This window comes from Metarhizium acridum (genome assembly GCF_019434415.1).
Source record: "Metarhizium acridum strain ARSEF 324 chromosome Unknown scaffold_587, whole genome shotgun sequence".
NCBI classification, from domain to species: Eukaryota; Fungi; Ascomycota; class Sordariomycetes; order Hypocreales; family Clavicipitaceae; genus Metarhizium; species Metarhizium acridum.
The window spans coordinates 1,740,705-1,756,674 of record NW_027094049.1 but is presented as its reverse complement, the minus strand read 5'-3'; the positions used below and the strand labels follow the sequence as shown (position 1 = coordinate 1,756,674).

The following is a 15,970-nucleotide window of genomic DNA, read 5'->3' as shown; positions in this document are numbered from 1 at the left end:
TCTTATATTAGGTACCTAAGAAATTAATATAACCTAATAAGTTAAGCTAAATAAAATATAAATATAACGAATTATATTATATATTAAGAATAATAGCTACTTAAATAATTAAGAAACGAAAACGCATTTATTTAAGGAAGGTAAGACCTTCTTATATAATAAATAATAGTATATTTCTAGTACACTTTAAGAATAGCTTATTAAGGAAATATATAAGTACCTATTACACGAATATTAGGGTGTAAGAAAAACGATTAATAGGCTAAAAAGATCATATAACTTTCTAGAAAGCAGAAAAATAGTATAAGAAGTTATTAAGAAATATAATACGTGTAATAAAGTAAAATTAGCGCGACACGTATTATATAGTAAACTATAACTAATATTACTACTTAAAAGAGTATAATAAACTATTATAATAGACTTTATTATTAAACTATTAAAGTTAAAAGAACCTATAATAAAAGTAGCTTATAATAGTATTTTAATTATTATAAATAAACTTATAAAATACGCCTATTATATTCTATATAAGAAATTAAGTAATACTAAGAACTTAGCGTATATATTCTTTAAAATAATTATTATATAGTATAGATTACTAATAAAGCTTATATTAGATTATAATAAATTATTTACCTTAAACTTTTAAAAATGCCTTATAGAAACTATAAAGATTAAATAAAGCTTATTAATAGTATTTTACCTATAATTAGATAAATAAATAAAAATCTTAAACTAAATACTTAAATAATATCTGTAAAGCTATATTAATTACTAATAGAATAATTAGGTAGAATAGCTACTACTAGTATAATAGGCTTATAATAGCTCTAAGATTAATAATATAAAGATATTACTATTTAAAGTAAATTACGAATTTAACTCTATTATTAAGATACATGTAATATAGAATGTAAACGCGCTAGTAGCTATAACGTATATAATAATTATAATAGAAATATAAAAACACTTATAATAGAAATAAATATTTTTATAGAATTAAATAAAATACTACGCGAATAGAAAGAGATTACTAGCGCTAATTCTAGAGAAGAGATATAAAGTATACCTTATTCGTAAAAACATTAAAACTAAGTAACCTAGTAATAAACTTAACTAAAAGAAGATTAAACTATTTCTTATTAAACGGAAAATCTTAAATATTAATTATAAACTATTATTATTAAATAAAATGAAAATCTATCCTATATTTTATATATTACTATTAGAGAAAGTACTAGATAAATTTATAATTACTATAAATATTATAATAAAAGATACTAATAAATATAAAGTTAAACGAATACTTAAAGTATAAGAAGATATAAAAAATCGTTATTACCTCGTTAAATAAAAAGGATATTTAAACTTTAAAAACACCTAAAAACCAGCTAAAAATCTTATAAATTACTTAACGTTACTTAAATAGTTTTATTTCTAAGAAACGTATTTTAATTAATCTCTTAAATACTATTTAATAACTTAATATTAAACTTAGTATTTAAGGAATAAACTAAAGTAGAATTTAAATTCTTAGAAGAAGTAAAAAGAACCCTTATAGTCTTTTAAAGCTATTTTACTTTCTTATATTTTACACGTTTTAACTCTTTAACGTTATTAATACCACGCGTAACCGCACGTATTATTTTCTTAAGCTATAATTTCTTTTATTTTTATAAGTAACGTACCTTAGCGCTTACCTTTTTAAGTTTTTTCTTAGTAGCTTTTAACTTAAACTTAGCTTTCTAATATTAGGTACTAATATAACGTAATTACTATAGGGTAAGAGGATTTATATTATAGTAAAACCTATTTAAATAAATGCACTTATAATAATAGAATAAGTTTACGTTAAACGCCTTATAATTTTAAAGGCTTTAATCTTAGTAAAAGAAATAAGCGAGTATATTAACTAGATTCCTAATTATTAACTTAAGAAGAGCGTTTTACTCGTCTATTTTACGAGAAGGTTTATAGAATTAAACGAAAGGTTTTAAGACACGATTAGCTAACATAATAATATACGAGAAGAATAAAGAAGGGAAAATTACCTAAGCCCTTAGCCGACCTATTTTAATAGCCTTAAGGATAAGACTAATAAAGAAGGGGTATTATATTACAAACGTTACTATATAAAACGCGGGAAGCTAGGCCGCACTAGTAAGGGTAGGTATAGCTATTAACTAATAAGAATATTAGGTTATGTAATAGCTTATTAAATTATATAGATAATTTAATAAGACGGGATTATTAGAATTATTAGGTAATCCAAATAATCTAGGACTATAATAGAGAGATAAATAAATACTTAAGAAGAAAGTATTTCTATAGTTAAATAATCTAGTTCTCTATTAATTAATTTAAGTAATAGTCTTACTATTAAGAGTTATACTCTTAATAGCCTTATTATAATACTACTTAAAAGCTACTTTATAGCATTTAACCTAACTTACTTTCTAAGAAATAGACCTACTATGCCTTAGAACCTAAGCTACCGTTACATATAAGTTAACGTTATTAAACTAAAAAAGAATTAAGTATACTTATTTTTAAAGACTAAGAATATAACTATTATTATATATAAAAGAATATACTTTATATATATTAATAAGTTTTATATAAAAAGAGAGAAATTACTTATTAAGTAAAACCTTATTAACTTTTACCTCTTTTAATTATTATTATATTAACCCTAAAAGTAATAGAATTATAAGTGTAAAGTTTATAAAAACTTAAAAATCTTTAATAAGTATTATAAAGAACTATTACTTATATTTATAATAATATTTAAAGAGTTATAAGATAATTACTTAATAAAAATTTATAGATTTATAGCTAAAAGCTACGTTAAAAAAGAGTTAAACTATTAATTAAATTAATTTAAATTAATAATAATAGATTATATTATAAGAAAAGAAATTAAAAAGGTTCTTAATATTACGTTATACTTATTTATTATATAAGTTAAATAACTTATTAAGTAAAAATTATATAAATTAATTAATAATAAGGTTAAAAGACTTAATAATACCTTAATAAATATTATATATAACGTTTAATATAATTTATAAAATATTTATATATATTAAAAGAAAATATAATTCTTTATAAGATTTATATACTTTTTAAGCTATTAAATATACTTTATATTTAATTATAAGCGTAAGATATTATACGTATTTAACTCTCTTATAAGAGATAAAAATTAACGTTTTAAGTAATTTATTAAGAGATAATAATAAATACTTTAATTATTAAATTACTCTTATAAGTTTAATTATATTTTAATATTATATATATTATAAATTAAAAACTAAGAATATAATTACATGTATTTAATATTTTTAAATTAATTACTTTAAAGAACTTATAAGCTATTACTTAAATAAAATAATAGGAAAATAAGCTAAATTAAAGAATATTTATATTTAAGAAATAATAATACTTAAAGAGAAGATTTTAATTAAAAGTAATTATAAGTTATACTTAAAAGATTAATTATATTTATTAAAAGAAAGCTATATTATAAATAATAAAAGAGTAAATAAGGTTTTATAAATTCTATAAAATATAATTATAAATAAGCTTAAAGTATACCTTAAAGTAATAAGAGAAAAAGATAATAACCTTAAATTCTTAAATTAAAGTCTTTATAAAAGTAAAGGTAAATTACACGTATTTATAATAAAAAAGAATATTATTATATTAATTAAAACCTTTATTTTAAAAAGCACTTATATTAATTAATAAAAATATAATTATTTAAGATTAATTAAATAAATTATAATTAATAAGAATATAATTATATTTAAAATATAATATTATATAAAAAGAACGTAGCTTAAAATTTTAAGAGAATACTTAATTACTTATAATAACCTATAATAATTAATTATTAAATATAAGATTAATATAATTATTAAATACTTTAAGGTTATAAGAGATTAAATAAATAAGAAAGTTATTAATCTTATAAAAGTCTTAAAAAAGATTAAAAAGAATATTATTATATTAAACTTAAAAAAAATACCTTAATAATAAAGTTTTAGTAACTTTAATTAAAAGAGTAATAATAAAGAGAATAATATTTAAGGTTTTATAACTTTAAAGCCTTTAAGATTAATATTAAAGAAACTAATAAATTAACTTTTATTATTTAATATTAATTTATTTTTTTCTTTATTATTATCTTATAAAAGCTTTATTAAAGAAGAGAAAATAATAATATTAAATTAACTTTTAACTATTAAATAACTCTTTAATTACTTAAAAGACCTTAAAGAAACTAAAAAGGCTAAGAAAAAAGTAAAAATTAATATTATATTATGAGCTATAAAAAATAAATACTTTAATTATAAAGAAAATATTTAAGAGGTAATTTTAAATATAATAATCTTTAATTAAAGTAAAGCTCTTATAAATTAAGTAAGGTATTATTACCTCCCTTTAACTAAGAAAATTACGTGTAATATAATAAACCTTTTATAAAAGTATATATAAGAATAATTAATATATAATAGATTATTTATAGATATAAGCTTTATAAACTTGATTTTAAAAGAATTAATATAAAAAGAGTTTTAATATAATATTATTAAACGTTATTAATTATTTTAAGAGATAATTATTAAATCTATAAGATATTACTTTATAAAAGTCTTTAAGAGACTAAAATATTTTAATATTATAAAGAAAAAAAAAAGAAGATTAAGTTAATAATATTAAAGACCTTAAAGTTAAGTAAAAAGATAAGAGAGTTAAAACTATAATTAAATAATTAATTTATAAATTAAAGAATTATATAATAAATTTACTTAATTATTATTACTTATTATTAACTTATAAAAGTAATAAGCTTTACTTATTTAAGAAGAATTTATATAATAGTATTTATACTTATAAGTTAAAGAAAGTTAAATAATATATTTAATTATAATTATATTATTAATATAAGAGAATAAGTATACGTATAAGTCTTTAATTTAATAAGTTTTACCTTTATAATTAATCTTATAAGATCTTTTATTAATATTTTATTAAGTCTTTTAATTAGCTTTATATAAGCTTATATTATATAATTAAATTATTTAAGTTATTTAATTACTTATTTACACTTATAATAAGTTATAGCTTATAATATATATAATTAAAATTATTAATATTTTAAAAGTATTTAATTACTTTATTTAAATTAATTTATTACTTATTTAAAGATCTTATTATTCTTAAGAAGTAAGTTACGAGAATTAAAAAGTAACTAGATTATAATATCGCGTATAGAGTTATAAGTGTGTGTGTGTGTATCGCGTTTAAGCTAATAAAATATATAAAAATATTTTTAAATCTTATTACTTTTATTTAAGTAATAACTTATAAATATAAGATTTTTAAAAAAAATTATTATATATATATTAGAATTTTAATTAATTATTTAATAATATAAGTATTTTAAGGTTTAATATTTTACTTAAAAACTTATATTTATAAAAGTATTTTATATTAAAAAAAACCTTTTTATTTATTATAATAATATCTATTTAAAAAGAAATAAAATATAATTTATTTCATTTATAATTAATTTTTAAACTTAATATTTTTTACATAAAAATAATTAATAACAAATTAAATAAATTAATAATACTTATAAATATAATATAATATTATTCTTAATATAATGTATAATAATATATTTTAAAACTACTTTATTATATAATTTATTTAATTTAATATTAATATTATTAAATTTTTAAAAGCTTTAAGAGTATCCCGGTGTTTTATAGCTATCCCGGAATTTTATGGCCAACTAAGTGGCTAGCCCACTTAGTTGCCAACGGGTAGAGCTACGTGAAGGTTCCACTCAAGCCGATTCATCTTGGACTTGTGTAGATGGCGACTATCATCCAAGCAACTGGAGATGGCTACGATGTGCATCACGGACATTTATCTACATGACCAGTTGACATAAGAGGTAGAAAACAGCACGAACACTTCAGGCGCATATCTATTCAATTTCAACTCAAGATGAAGTCTAGAAGATGCCAGATAGATATGCACGTGTATATGAAAGAGAGAACTCTTGAATTGAACCAGTCAACGCCGACCTATGCAGTACCCCAAACCTCATCAACGTCAACGCCAGCGCTCTGAAATACGAGCACTTTGATTTCTTTTTTGGTTCCCCAGAGTTTGAAGTAATCACACAAGACCTATGTAGATTTCCTACGTGACCTAGTACCTTTAGAATGACGCATCACTAGCCCCGTTTACAAGCAATTCCTTCTTCGGAGCCGTCTTAGATATCTCGTTGAAACACCCAGCGCTGGCCGCTACAAATCCCAATAAGGCAGGCGAGGGGCTCAGGACTTTGCTAGTGAACTCGGGGTGTGCTTGCAGTCTAGTCAACAGCGTTAGTAATCTTCGGTAAAAACAAGTCATATCCACCGCATTGTCTCGCTTCCGTTGCTTACCCGACAAAGAAAGGGTGATCCTTCAGTTCAATCGTCTCCACTCGCACGCCTTGGTCATCCAGTGAAGTCACGCTGAGTCCAGCATTCTCCAAATCCTCAATGTACTTGGGATTGACCTCATAACGATGTCGGTGACGCTCCTCGACAACGTCAGCGCCACCGTACATGGCGCGAAGCTTACTCCACTCCGTCCCAGGCTTGAAGTGAGACGTTCGAGTGCCAAGTCTCATCGTGCCGCCCATTTGCCTAAAAATCTTGGTCAGTAAAAGTCCGCGGTCGTTCTTAACTGTTTGTGGATTGCGACGACATACTCCTTGGATCCTTCTGGCATGAAAATGATGACGCGATGCTCCGCATGGGCAGATATTTCTTCAGACGTAGCATCTTTTAATCCCATAATATTGCGGGCATACTCCATAACTGCAACTTGTAGACCGAGGCAGATTCCAAGGAAGGGAATCTTGCGCTCTCGAGCCCACTTTGTGGTTTCAATCATGCCTTCCACTCCTCTAGAGCCGAAACCGCCTGAACTACAGTCAGTTTGACACTAGGCGTCTCGCGATTCCTACAACTTACCAGGAACTATAATTCCTTCAGCTTCGCAAAGAGACTTCCAAGCGTTGTGGTACTTGGTGGGGTCCTTCTGCTGCATGTCGTGCTCGAGGTGCTCGGAATCCACCGAAACGAGGTTCAGCTTACGACCGCATCGCATAGCTGAGTGTTCAAGAGCCTTGTGCACGCTGAGATATGCGTCATCGAGAGTCACATACTTTCCAACCAAGGCGATGTTAACGGGCTGGAGATGATGCTTGGGGCTGACGGTTTCGGTCCAGATGTCCCACAATGCTTGCCCCTTCTGGACTCTGGCTGGTGGCAAAGTAGTGTTGTCGAGAGCTAAACCTTTTCGCAGCTGTTTCAACAGACCTTCCTGCTCAAGAAGTAGAGGAACCTGGTAGATGGTCTCCATGTCTCTAACGCCAATGACTTGCTCGTATTCTACTTGACAGCTTCGAGCGATTTTCTGGATCGTCGCGTCATCAAGCTCCCGTTCGCAACGACAAGCAACCTAGCACTGGTTAGGCAGCTGCAAGACGCCAACTCCGGATTTTCTTTTTCTTTCTAGCTTACCATGTCGGGAATCAAGCCAGCCATTCGCATTTGTTTGATAGCGTGTTGTGTTGGCTTGGTCTTCTCCTCCCCGTTGATAATGGGTACATATGACACTGCGATGCTGAAGAAATTTTCTCGTCCAAGCCTGTGTCTAAGTTGCACCAAAGCCTCAATAAAGGGGGCAGATTCGATGTCTCTAGTAGTGTGTCAGTGGCATAAAATCCCAGCAGCTTGGTGCGGAACCGGTTTCAAGTCGGGTCAACACAGCGAGAGACACATACCCGACAGTACCACCCTAGAAGGCAATACGTTTAACGCACAGAGAATCCTATAAACACCGAGGGTGTGATAAGAAAAAAACTTACCAACTCGACTGCGGCAAATGTCAGCATATTTCTACTTGGGAATGTGAATTCTGGCAGCCGATAACATACTAATACAGACATCAGGTTCCTCTCCGGAGTCGTCTACCGGAATTTTGGCCACTCTTTCGATCCATTCTTGCATCGCATCTGTGATATGTGGAACAACCTGGACAGCTGATTTATGGTTAGCAATCGTCCTACAAAGAGGCTAAAGCATACTGAGAATAGTCAGCTCGTTGGTGCCATAGGCCGATGGCATGACTATCCCAGCATTAAGGCAGACAAGGCCAGGCTCATTTCCAATTCCGTACTCTTTCCTAGGTAGTCGCCTCGTCTTTCTTTATCCTGTCGGGAGAACAGAATTAGTGTGGGATTACGCAATTGCGGCGTCGAGAGTCTTTTCGTACGAGGACGAGCTTGTAGATTTTGCCAGTGGTCATGTTGCTCTCGTTGCTAAGTTGAATGCCGAGATACCTGAGTATTACATTAGCAGGGCCTTTGCCAGTGCCAGACGTTGCAGCACATACCGTTCGTAGTTGCCGAGGTCGAGATCTGTCTCTCCGCCGTCCGCAAGAACGAAGCATTCTCCATGCCTGATAGTTCGGTCAGCCGATGTTTGTATCGTGAGAGGATCGGAAAGTAGTCGGGGAGTCTTGCTCTAGAGGGTTCAACAATCCAGCATCGGTGTTGAGATATGGGTCAAGTTTCTGGGCCTGTAACTCGCGGTGTGAGTGTAAAATTGTACATTTGGCGATCGTGATGGTGTTGACGTACGGTGACTCGTAGGCCAAGGGTTTTGAGAAGAAGCCCAGAACTACTGGCTATGAGAACTTGTCAGCGATTGCAAAAGAAGGGAATGCCGTGCTAGAATGCTGCTATTACCGATAATGCCTAAGTATTCCCCAATAAGTCAGTATGATAGTGCTGACAACATATTACTGCGTGAACCTCGGGGACAAATGCTATGGACGTACCCTTTCCCACGCCAGAGATGACACCGCCGCTGACAAGGACTACACGCATCTTGATAGTCGATTAAAGTCTGCTCGAGGGGAAACAAAAGGATCGAAGTTTGGCGATGCGATGCAATGGACAAAAAACTTTTCCAGACGCGTCGAGATGCGTGAGTGGGGTTACAGCGAGTTTCATAGCGGGCGACCACTTTTCTCTCGGGGTGCGATTTTGCCCCATTTATTACTACCACACCCCACAGTACAACTCTAGGTACCTGTAGGTACATAGGTAGGTACAAGAATACTCTTACTTATAGCACTATATTGATATAAATAATGTACTTGATTCTTAAAAATAGCATATAGTTAAGGTTAAATTAAAAGCTTAAAAGTTAAAATCTCTAGGTATTTAATAAAAAATCTATTAATCCTGTTAAAATATTTAGTCCTTGGTGTACGGAGGTAGGCGCTGTGAAGTTAGCACATGCAAAATGTACCTGTGGGGGCGGTCGCCCATCAAGGCAAAACTGCAAGGAAGTCGCCCGCTGTTACGTTCCGGATAAGTGGTTTGATAGATGCCAGGCAGCTCTCGTAAAGCTGGAATCGGCGTATCAAGTGTCAAACTGGTTAGAATACAAAAATAGAGGTCTTGTTAATAGAGGTATGTATTTGATTGAGTTGACCCTTTTTTTTTCTATTATTAGATTTGACCTTTAAGGGGTCTTTCAATCATGTGGGTCGTCAATAAATGTCCAAACAGAAAAAGTTGTCCAAGTTAGTTTTTTCTTGCACGATGAGAGACCACCAGCACCATTCACAGCGCTAAAACATGCTATCTGAACCCAATCTACCAAACCAGACTGCAAAACGTATAGGGAGCATGTAAGCTTTTGACTAACCCTTTCCCAAGCTGGGCTATAACACTACTTTCGTATTAGTAGCTCTCAGGCAGAGGGAGTCTGGTTGATAGCTTTTTATAGTAACTACCTAGGTACCTATACCTACTAGGTACCTAGGTAGGTAGTCTAGATTACCATTAGACAGACTTACTTGCTTCCTTTTGCCAACCAGACTGGTAGGTACCAAGGTAGGCATGTCCCAACCCACGTATATACACCGAGTACAGTACCAGACCTTTCCGCGGTAGTAAAATGCAAGCCTGGCCTGCGTTGTCGAGACTTCTTTTCCGGTAGGCTTAAGGTGATAGATAATAGGAAATACTAATCAGCAGAACTGCTTACATGTATGGGCCATAATCCTTGGAAGATACCATGTTGGAGCCTTCACTGTGCTCCATGGGATAGCTTATCTCGATCCTCCCAACCCGCTTGTGGCACCGGGCGCAGGCAGCCCAATCTCAATCTGGACAGTCAAAGTGCAGTCTTCAACTCCATACGTCCGAAGCCGTTTGGAGGCAGCCACCCACTCGTCTCGCGTCATTTCCACGGCTGACGGCTGACGGCTGACAGCTCATGGCTCGACGCTTGCAGTCGACGGCTCAGATAAGCGATCAGCCCTTTAGTTCCCCCACTTCCGTCTCCGTTGGCCTCGGAAGCCACAACCCAAACCACAACCCACCGGTTTTGGAGAGCGCCTTTCGTCAACTCCTGTCGCAGATTGCACACCAGACGCATCTGTCGCCTGGGCAAGCAGCTAACAGCCCAATCGTCCTCCTCAACAAACCGTCCCTTCCGTATCGCCCTCATTATGGGTCTCCTCGAATCGCTCGACTCGTCCATCACGGATCTGTTCGGCCAATGGAATGGCTACTCGACTGTGTTGGCGACCACGCTCGTCGTGCTCATCACCTATCGTATAATGTCCGCAACGGAGCCAGATGCCCACCCTCTGTTGCTCGCCAGACAGTCCGTGCCGTCGTCGGTCCGCAATGAAGGCGAGAGTGCTGTGTACCGCTCGCAGTCTGCGCCGCATGGCATGACGCTTAATGCTGGGTTGAATGTCAAGGATCCGGGTGCTCCCAAATTTTCGCGCGGACGGGATGGCGATTTGCGCGACGTCTGGAGGAAGTCAGTTAGCGGTGATACCGGTGCCAGAGGACGACTGTTGACCGTGTTGGGATCAGAGAATGTAGTCGAACACAAGATGGGTGGGTTGCTTTCTTTCTTTCGTCCATCTATGTTCGCCCATAAGGCTTCCCACAGTCAACTCTAACCAAGTACCGTTTTATGCTAACGCCGTTTGAAGACGACATCAATCGCCAGATTAATGTTATCGGTCGGTACATTGCTGAACAAGGCTCCATCAAAGTGGCCATCTATCTCCCCAACTCTATCGAACATCTCATCACCCTTCTTGCCTGCTCGTTTTACCCGAACCTCACCGCGGTGCTTATCCCTTTCAATGTCAGCGAGTCCGAACTCATCTCTATGCTCCGTCGCTCCGCTGTCGACACTGTTGTCACCGCCACGGGATCATTCCCGCTCGACGCTGTGGTTAAGGCATACCCGTCTCTCCGACAGCTCATCTGGGTCGTGGATGAAGGCAGTCGCCACATGGACTGGAACGATGTCCCCGAGGGCATGGGCTCAGCGGTCAACGTGACTACCTGGCAGGACATCGTGAACGATACGCCTGCAGCAGCTGGGACCGAGTTGCCCGCTTCTGGGGACAGTGCCGGCGCCCCCGGTGACATTGTTACCTTCTGGCAAGGTAAGCAAGGCGAATTGGAAGAAATGGTGCGATTTACGCAGGCGAATCTTGCTTCGGGCATATCTGGTCAAATCGCAGCCATTCCCACGAGAGAACGCCTCACTCAGGCTGACCTGTTCCTCCCCGCGGAGTCGCTCTCCAACATGCACACACTGACGCTCACTCTCGCGGCCTTGTACTCCAACGCCTCGGTGGCATTCAACTCGGTGGCTGGCCGATCACCAGATCTCGCTCTAGCCACGCAGGGTGTAGCGCCTACCGTCATTGTCGCCAGCCCAGCAACCTTGCTTCGAACGCATGAAGAATCCACCCGCCGCCTCGGTGGTGGACTCGCCAAGCTCTCACACTCCCTGGCTACCAGCACTCTCACACAGCGCGGCGTCCACGGGGGAACAAACCTTCTCTCTGCCTTTGCTGCCGGTACTCGCCCTCGCATTGGCACGACGCCTGGAAAGTTGCGTCTTGTGTACGTGGCGGAGCGTGTTGGCGGCGACACGCCGCTGCTTTCGTCCCAGATACTGTCTGATTTGAGAGTGTACACCGGCGCAAGGGTAGTGTATGCCTTGACTGCGGCGAGAGTCGCTGGTGCTGTTGCACAAACCGCCTTGTTTGATTACAGGCTCACGCCTGGCATCAAGGCCCATTTTGGTGTCCCGCCGTCGTCAGTTGAGATTTACCTCAAGGACATGGGAGAGCACAAGACTACGGACGATATCGTCGAAGGCGAGGTATGTAACCAGCTCACCCGTTCCCTCAGCCCTACTAGCTTGATGACGATGGCTAACATTGGGCTTGCAGATTGTGGCTCGCGGGCCCTGTGTGTCTGGTGGCGAAGCCCGTCTCGGAGTTGCTGGGAAGATCAACGATGACAATACCCTGTCCTATGTGTAAACCTGTTTTATACCCAGCTTATGTAGCGGATTTGGCTTGAAATCACAAGTTTCTGGAAAACCTATCATGGAGTTCATTTTTTCAAGCCACTCGGACGTGCGAAATTACCATGTCACTGCTTCCGTAATCACCACTGACATGTCAAAGAAAAAAAAAAGATTGCCAATCTCCCCTGTGTCTACTTGTTTTGCGGTCCCCCTCCTTCAAACCCCCGATGTACCGTAAAACCCCAATCGCCAGGCCCTGTTCACGTCCGCGGCCTGACGTCTGCGACGGCGACATTTTCGACTGGTGGTGGCGCGGCAGCGACGGGTGCAAAGTCCCCAACCTTCCTGGGTCATTCGCCGTTTAATTGGCATATTGGCAAGGGTCTGGTGGGCTCCCTAGACGCTGGAAAATTTCCAACAGGGGTCAACTGGTCGGTCGATACTGCAACGCCGTGCTTCTACCAACGACCGACGGCTGCCTCCTCATCCGCTCTTTCAAAAGGACCCTAGGAAACCTTAGCGCCGGTCGAACAGGCTCAGCTCGCCAACGTCAACGCCTCCGGGACCTATTTCATCGGAGAATGACTTATTACACCCGCAATTCATTTGAGCATTTTCCTGTACCATCCATCCCATCTTCCGCAGGAGGGGGGGAAGCGTGGAGACGGCCGGCGGGCTAGGTGCCGGTTGACAAATTTATTGATCGCCACAGTAGTTACTCCATAGTTCCCAAACTGTAAACCAAACTGCTTGAAACGACCTATTTTCTTTTCTTCTTTTGTCCCCGTCTTTTCTGTAAATTCCTTCTTTTAATATATTTTTGGTCTTTTTTTTTTCTTATTCGCATGAAGCATCATCCCATGTAAATTAGCAGGCTGGGGAGAAATCCAACACCATGGGCTACTGCAGACGACAAAAAACGCCATGAAGAGGATTTCGCGGATTTTGTCTCGGCGGCGGCCCGAGGACGCAGATTCAGACTCGGAACGGTCACGACGCCACGCGGGCTCGCTCACGCCCACGCCCACGCCTCCGCCGCCGGCGGCCACGGGCTTCCACCAGCTGCCCTCTCGACGAGCCACCGGCAGCGAGGTTGCCCTGGCGAGGACGCATCGCAAGCTGAGCTCCGGTGTAAGCGGGGGATGCATCGTGGCCGACGGCTCCCGGGATGCCGCTCGCACGCGGGACGACGACGACGCCGGGCAGAGCGGCGGCCTGGCGTTCCTGACAGAGACTTGTCCGCGATGCGCGGCCATTGACTTCCCGCGGCTGCTGGACTGGAAACACGGCCAGCCGAGGCCGTGGGTGCCGCTGTCGCATGTTCTCCTGCCGCCGCCGAGCCTGCCGCCGTCGCCGCCGGCCGATGGCGATTCGCAGAGGGGACAGACGCCGCCTGGTGCGCCGCAGTGTCCGTTCTGCGTCTTCTTCCGGGCCATGATTGGGCCTGTGCCGGCGGTGGGCGATGGCACCGCCAAGTTTCACCCGTACTTGAGGATCAGGCGGGCGTTTGAGCGGCTGGATGGCGTTGGGGAGAGGCATGAGCTTGCCGGCTCCGTCATGATCGAGGTCATGACCAGGAAGAAGAGCCTGCCGTGGGGGTATCTTTTCAAGGCCGACGAGGACGAGGGCATGTCGAGGTACGTCGAGGAGCAGGGAGAGGCGGGCATCAGGGCGAGGGTGGTGTCGGCCATGGTTGATCCTGCGCTGCCGAGGTGTTGGCTGGATTTCTGTAGGAAGAAACACGCGGACACGGCGTGTATGGCGCCCGTGAGCATGGTGCCAGGGCTGAGGCTGGTTGACTGCACTGAGATGCGTGTCGTCGCAGCCGGGAAGATTCAGGCTGGTGGCGAGACGGACTATCTTACCTTGAGCTATGTGTGGGAGCGGCCGGAACTGGATTCATCGCCCGATGCTCCGTTGGATAGTTCAGCCTTGTCTCTCGACCCGGATGGCCGCTTGCCAGAAAGCGTGCCGCTGTTGTTCGCCGACGCCATCGCATTCACGAGCAGCCTTGGATTTCGATACATTTGGATCGACCGGTTCTGTCTGCAGGTCCCCCCCGGCGAGCGCAAGAAACAGGTCGACGCCATAGGCGAGATATTCTCCCAGTCACTGCTAACCCTCGTCGTCGCCGCAGAAGACACGTCCCTCAGCGGCATTCCCGGCCTCAGCACCCCCCGCGAGGAGCAGCTCTCCCTCAAAGCCAAAACTGGCCTCTACGCAACCTCTCTCGTGCGGCCTGATCTCGAAGTCGCTTCCTCCAAATGGGCCTCCCGCGCGTGGGCCTTCCAAGAGGGTCTGCTTGCCCGCCGTCGTCTCATCTTCACCCCATCGCAGATGTACTTCCAATGCCGCACCCTCCACTGTCACGAATCGCTCTCCCTGCCTCTCCGCCTCGCGCCCTCGGTCTCACTTGGGCGCGTATTCCCGGCCGGTGACGGGTGCCCCCGGCAATCCGGCCAGTTCAAGGACCTCATCAAGACCTACATGTGCCGCGATCTGGCCAACAACGAAGAACGCCTCGATGCCTTCCGGGCCCTCCTCCGAGAGTACGCGCGCATGGGTGGCCTTGCGGTGAAACATTTCCTCGGCCTGCCGCTGTTTCATCCCGACGACTTTGTGACGAGCGGGGTTGTTAGCGAAACGGATCGTCTGGCCGCCAGCCTGGGGTGGATCTGCGACTGGACGGGGTCGGTCGAACCGTCGTGCTACAGGGCAGCCTTGTTCCCGTCGTGGACGTGGCTGGCCTGGAACCTTCGAGAAGGTCTAACAGCTTCGGACAGCAAGTTCGCCTTCAACCTCGTGGGGGATGTATCGCCTATCCTGCACGGCGTTTCCGCGGCGCCCAGGATGGAGATCTCCGTGGGGTTCAAGGACGCTGCCGTCTTGTCGTGGGAGATTGACGGGGATGCCATTTCCAAGAAGAGCGACCCCATTGCATTTCTGCGCCTGGAGACCTTATCCTTTGAAGTCGGGTTCACGATTGAAGGAGCACAGGCGAAGCTGCGGGACGTTGCTTTAACGAGCGAGAACAGAGCGCTTGTGGAGGCCATGATCACGGCGTCCTTGTCGGGACAAGAGGACAAGGCGTCGGAGTTTGCGTGTCTCGGTGTCCTAGTGTCGGGGCGGAACTGGAAGGGAGGCGCTGACTGTGCGGCTACGGCCTTGATTTGCGGCCGACAGACGTCGAGAGAAGACGCTGGTGCGTGGGTACGACTCGGCGCTGTGGCGATTGAGTGTGAGGCGTTTGTAGACAGTCAGGAGGAGGCCGTTCTGAAGGGGGTTGAGGTGGATGAGGGCAAGAAGGAGGACCTGAGTGTCCGGTTACGAGAACTTGATCTGTACTGATAATAGATGGACAGCGACTGATTTCCCTTGTACTTATGATAGATACCACATAATCAGTTATTTACATATACTGCCGGTCTTGTATGGGTTGTGATGAAGCTCTGGAGTAGTATGATGGATATGCCACGTAACGAGTGATATACATGCTGCCAGTCTTGAACGGGCCACTATTTGAG

The 15,970-nt window shown here is 39.8% G+C and overlaps 3 protein-coding genes across 3 annotated transcripts; 2 read left to right on the top strand and 1 right to left on the bottom strand.

Moving 5' to 3' along the window:
* Window positions 1–5,980: 5,980 nt before the first annotated feature.
* URA7_2 (CTP synthase ura7) lies at window positions 5,981–9,069 on the bottom strand. Its single transcript, XM_066123009.1, has 15 exons — window positions 8,920–9,069; window positions 8,828–8,836; window positions 8,720–8,766; window positions 8,603–8,658; window positions 8,473–8,538; window positions 8,353–8,419; window positions 8,257–8,290; window positions 8,015–8,119; window positions 7,946–7,953; window positions 7,862–7,875; window positions 7,599–7,776; window positions 7,047–7,536; window positions 6,782–6,995; window positions 6,471–6,716; window positions 5,981–6,397 (listed from the first exon to the last, which is right to left on the bottom strand). The coding sequence occupies exons 1-15, from the start codon at window positions 8,966–8,968 to the stop codon at window positions 6,241–6,243; spliced, it is 1,740 nt and encodes a 579-aa protein (XP_065972231.1). The 5' UTR covers window positions 8,969–9,069; the 3' UTR covers window positions 5,981–6,240.
* Window positions 9,070–10,605: 1,536 nt separating this feature from the next.
* Window positions 10,606–12,459, top strand: J3458_022228 (uncharacterized protein; the record flags this gene model as incomplete). Its single annotated transcript, XM_007817758.2, has 3 exons — window positions 10,606–11,005; window positions 11,104–12,296; window positions 12,367–12,459. 3 exons carry the CDS (start codon window positions 10,606–10,608, stop codon window positions 12,457–12,459), a joined length of 1,686 nt encoding a protein of 561 aa, XP_007815949.2.
* A 911-nt stretch (window positions 12,460–13,370) lies between these two features.
* Window positions 13,371–15,794, top strand: J3458_022227 (uncharacterized protein; the record flags this gene model as incomplete). Its single annotated transcript, XM_007817757.2, has 1 exon — window positions 13,371–15,794. One exon carries the CDS (start codon window positions 13,371–13,373, stop codon window positions 15,792–15,794), a length of 2,424 nt encoding a protein of 807 aa, XP_007815948.2.
* Window positions 15,795–15,970: the final 176 nt, after the last annotated feature.

What these genes read in the sequence shown, in the direction of transcription:
- URA7_2 (XM_066123009.1), bottom strand. Translation starts at nt 8,968, where the DNA reads ATGCGTGTAGTCCTTGTCAGCGGCGGTGTCATCTCTGGCGTGGGAAAG. An exon ending in AGGCGACTACCTAGGAAAGA is followed by an intron (nt 8,120 to 8,256) that starts GTACGGAATTGG and finishes ACCATAAATCAG; the next exon opens with CTGTCCAGGTTGTTCCACAT. An exon ending in ATGCCAGAAGGATCCAAGGA is followed by an intron (nt 6,717 to 6,781) that starts GTATGTCGTCGC and finishes CAAGATTTTTAG; the next exon opens with GCAAATGGGCGGCACGATGA.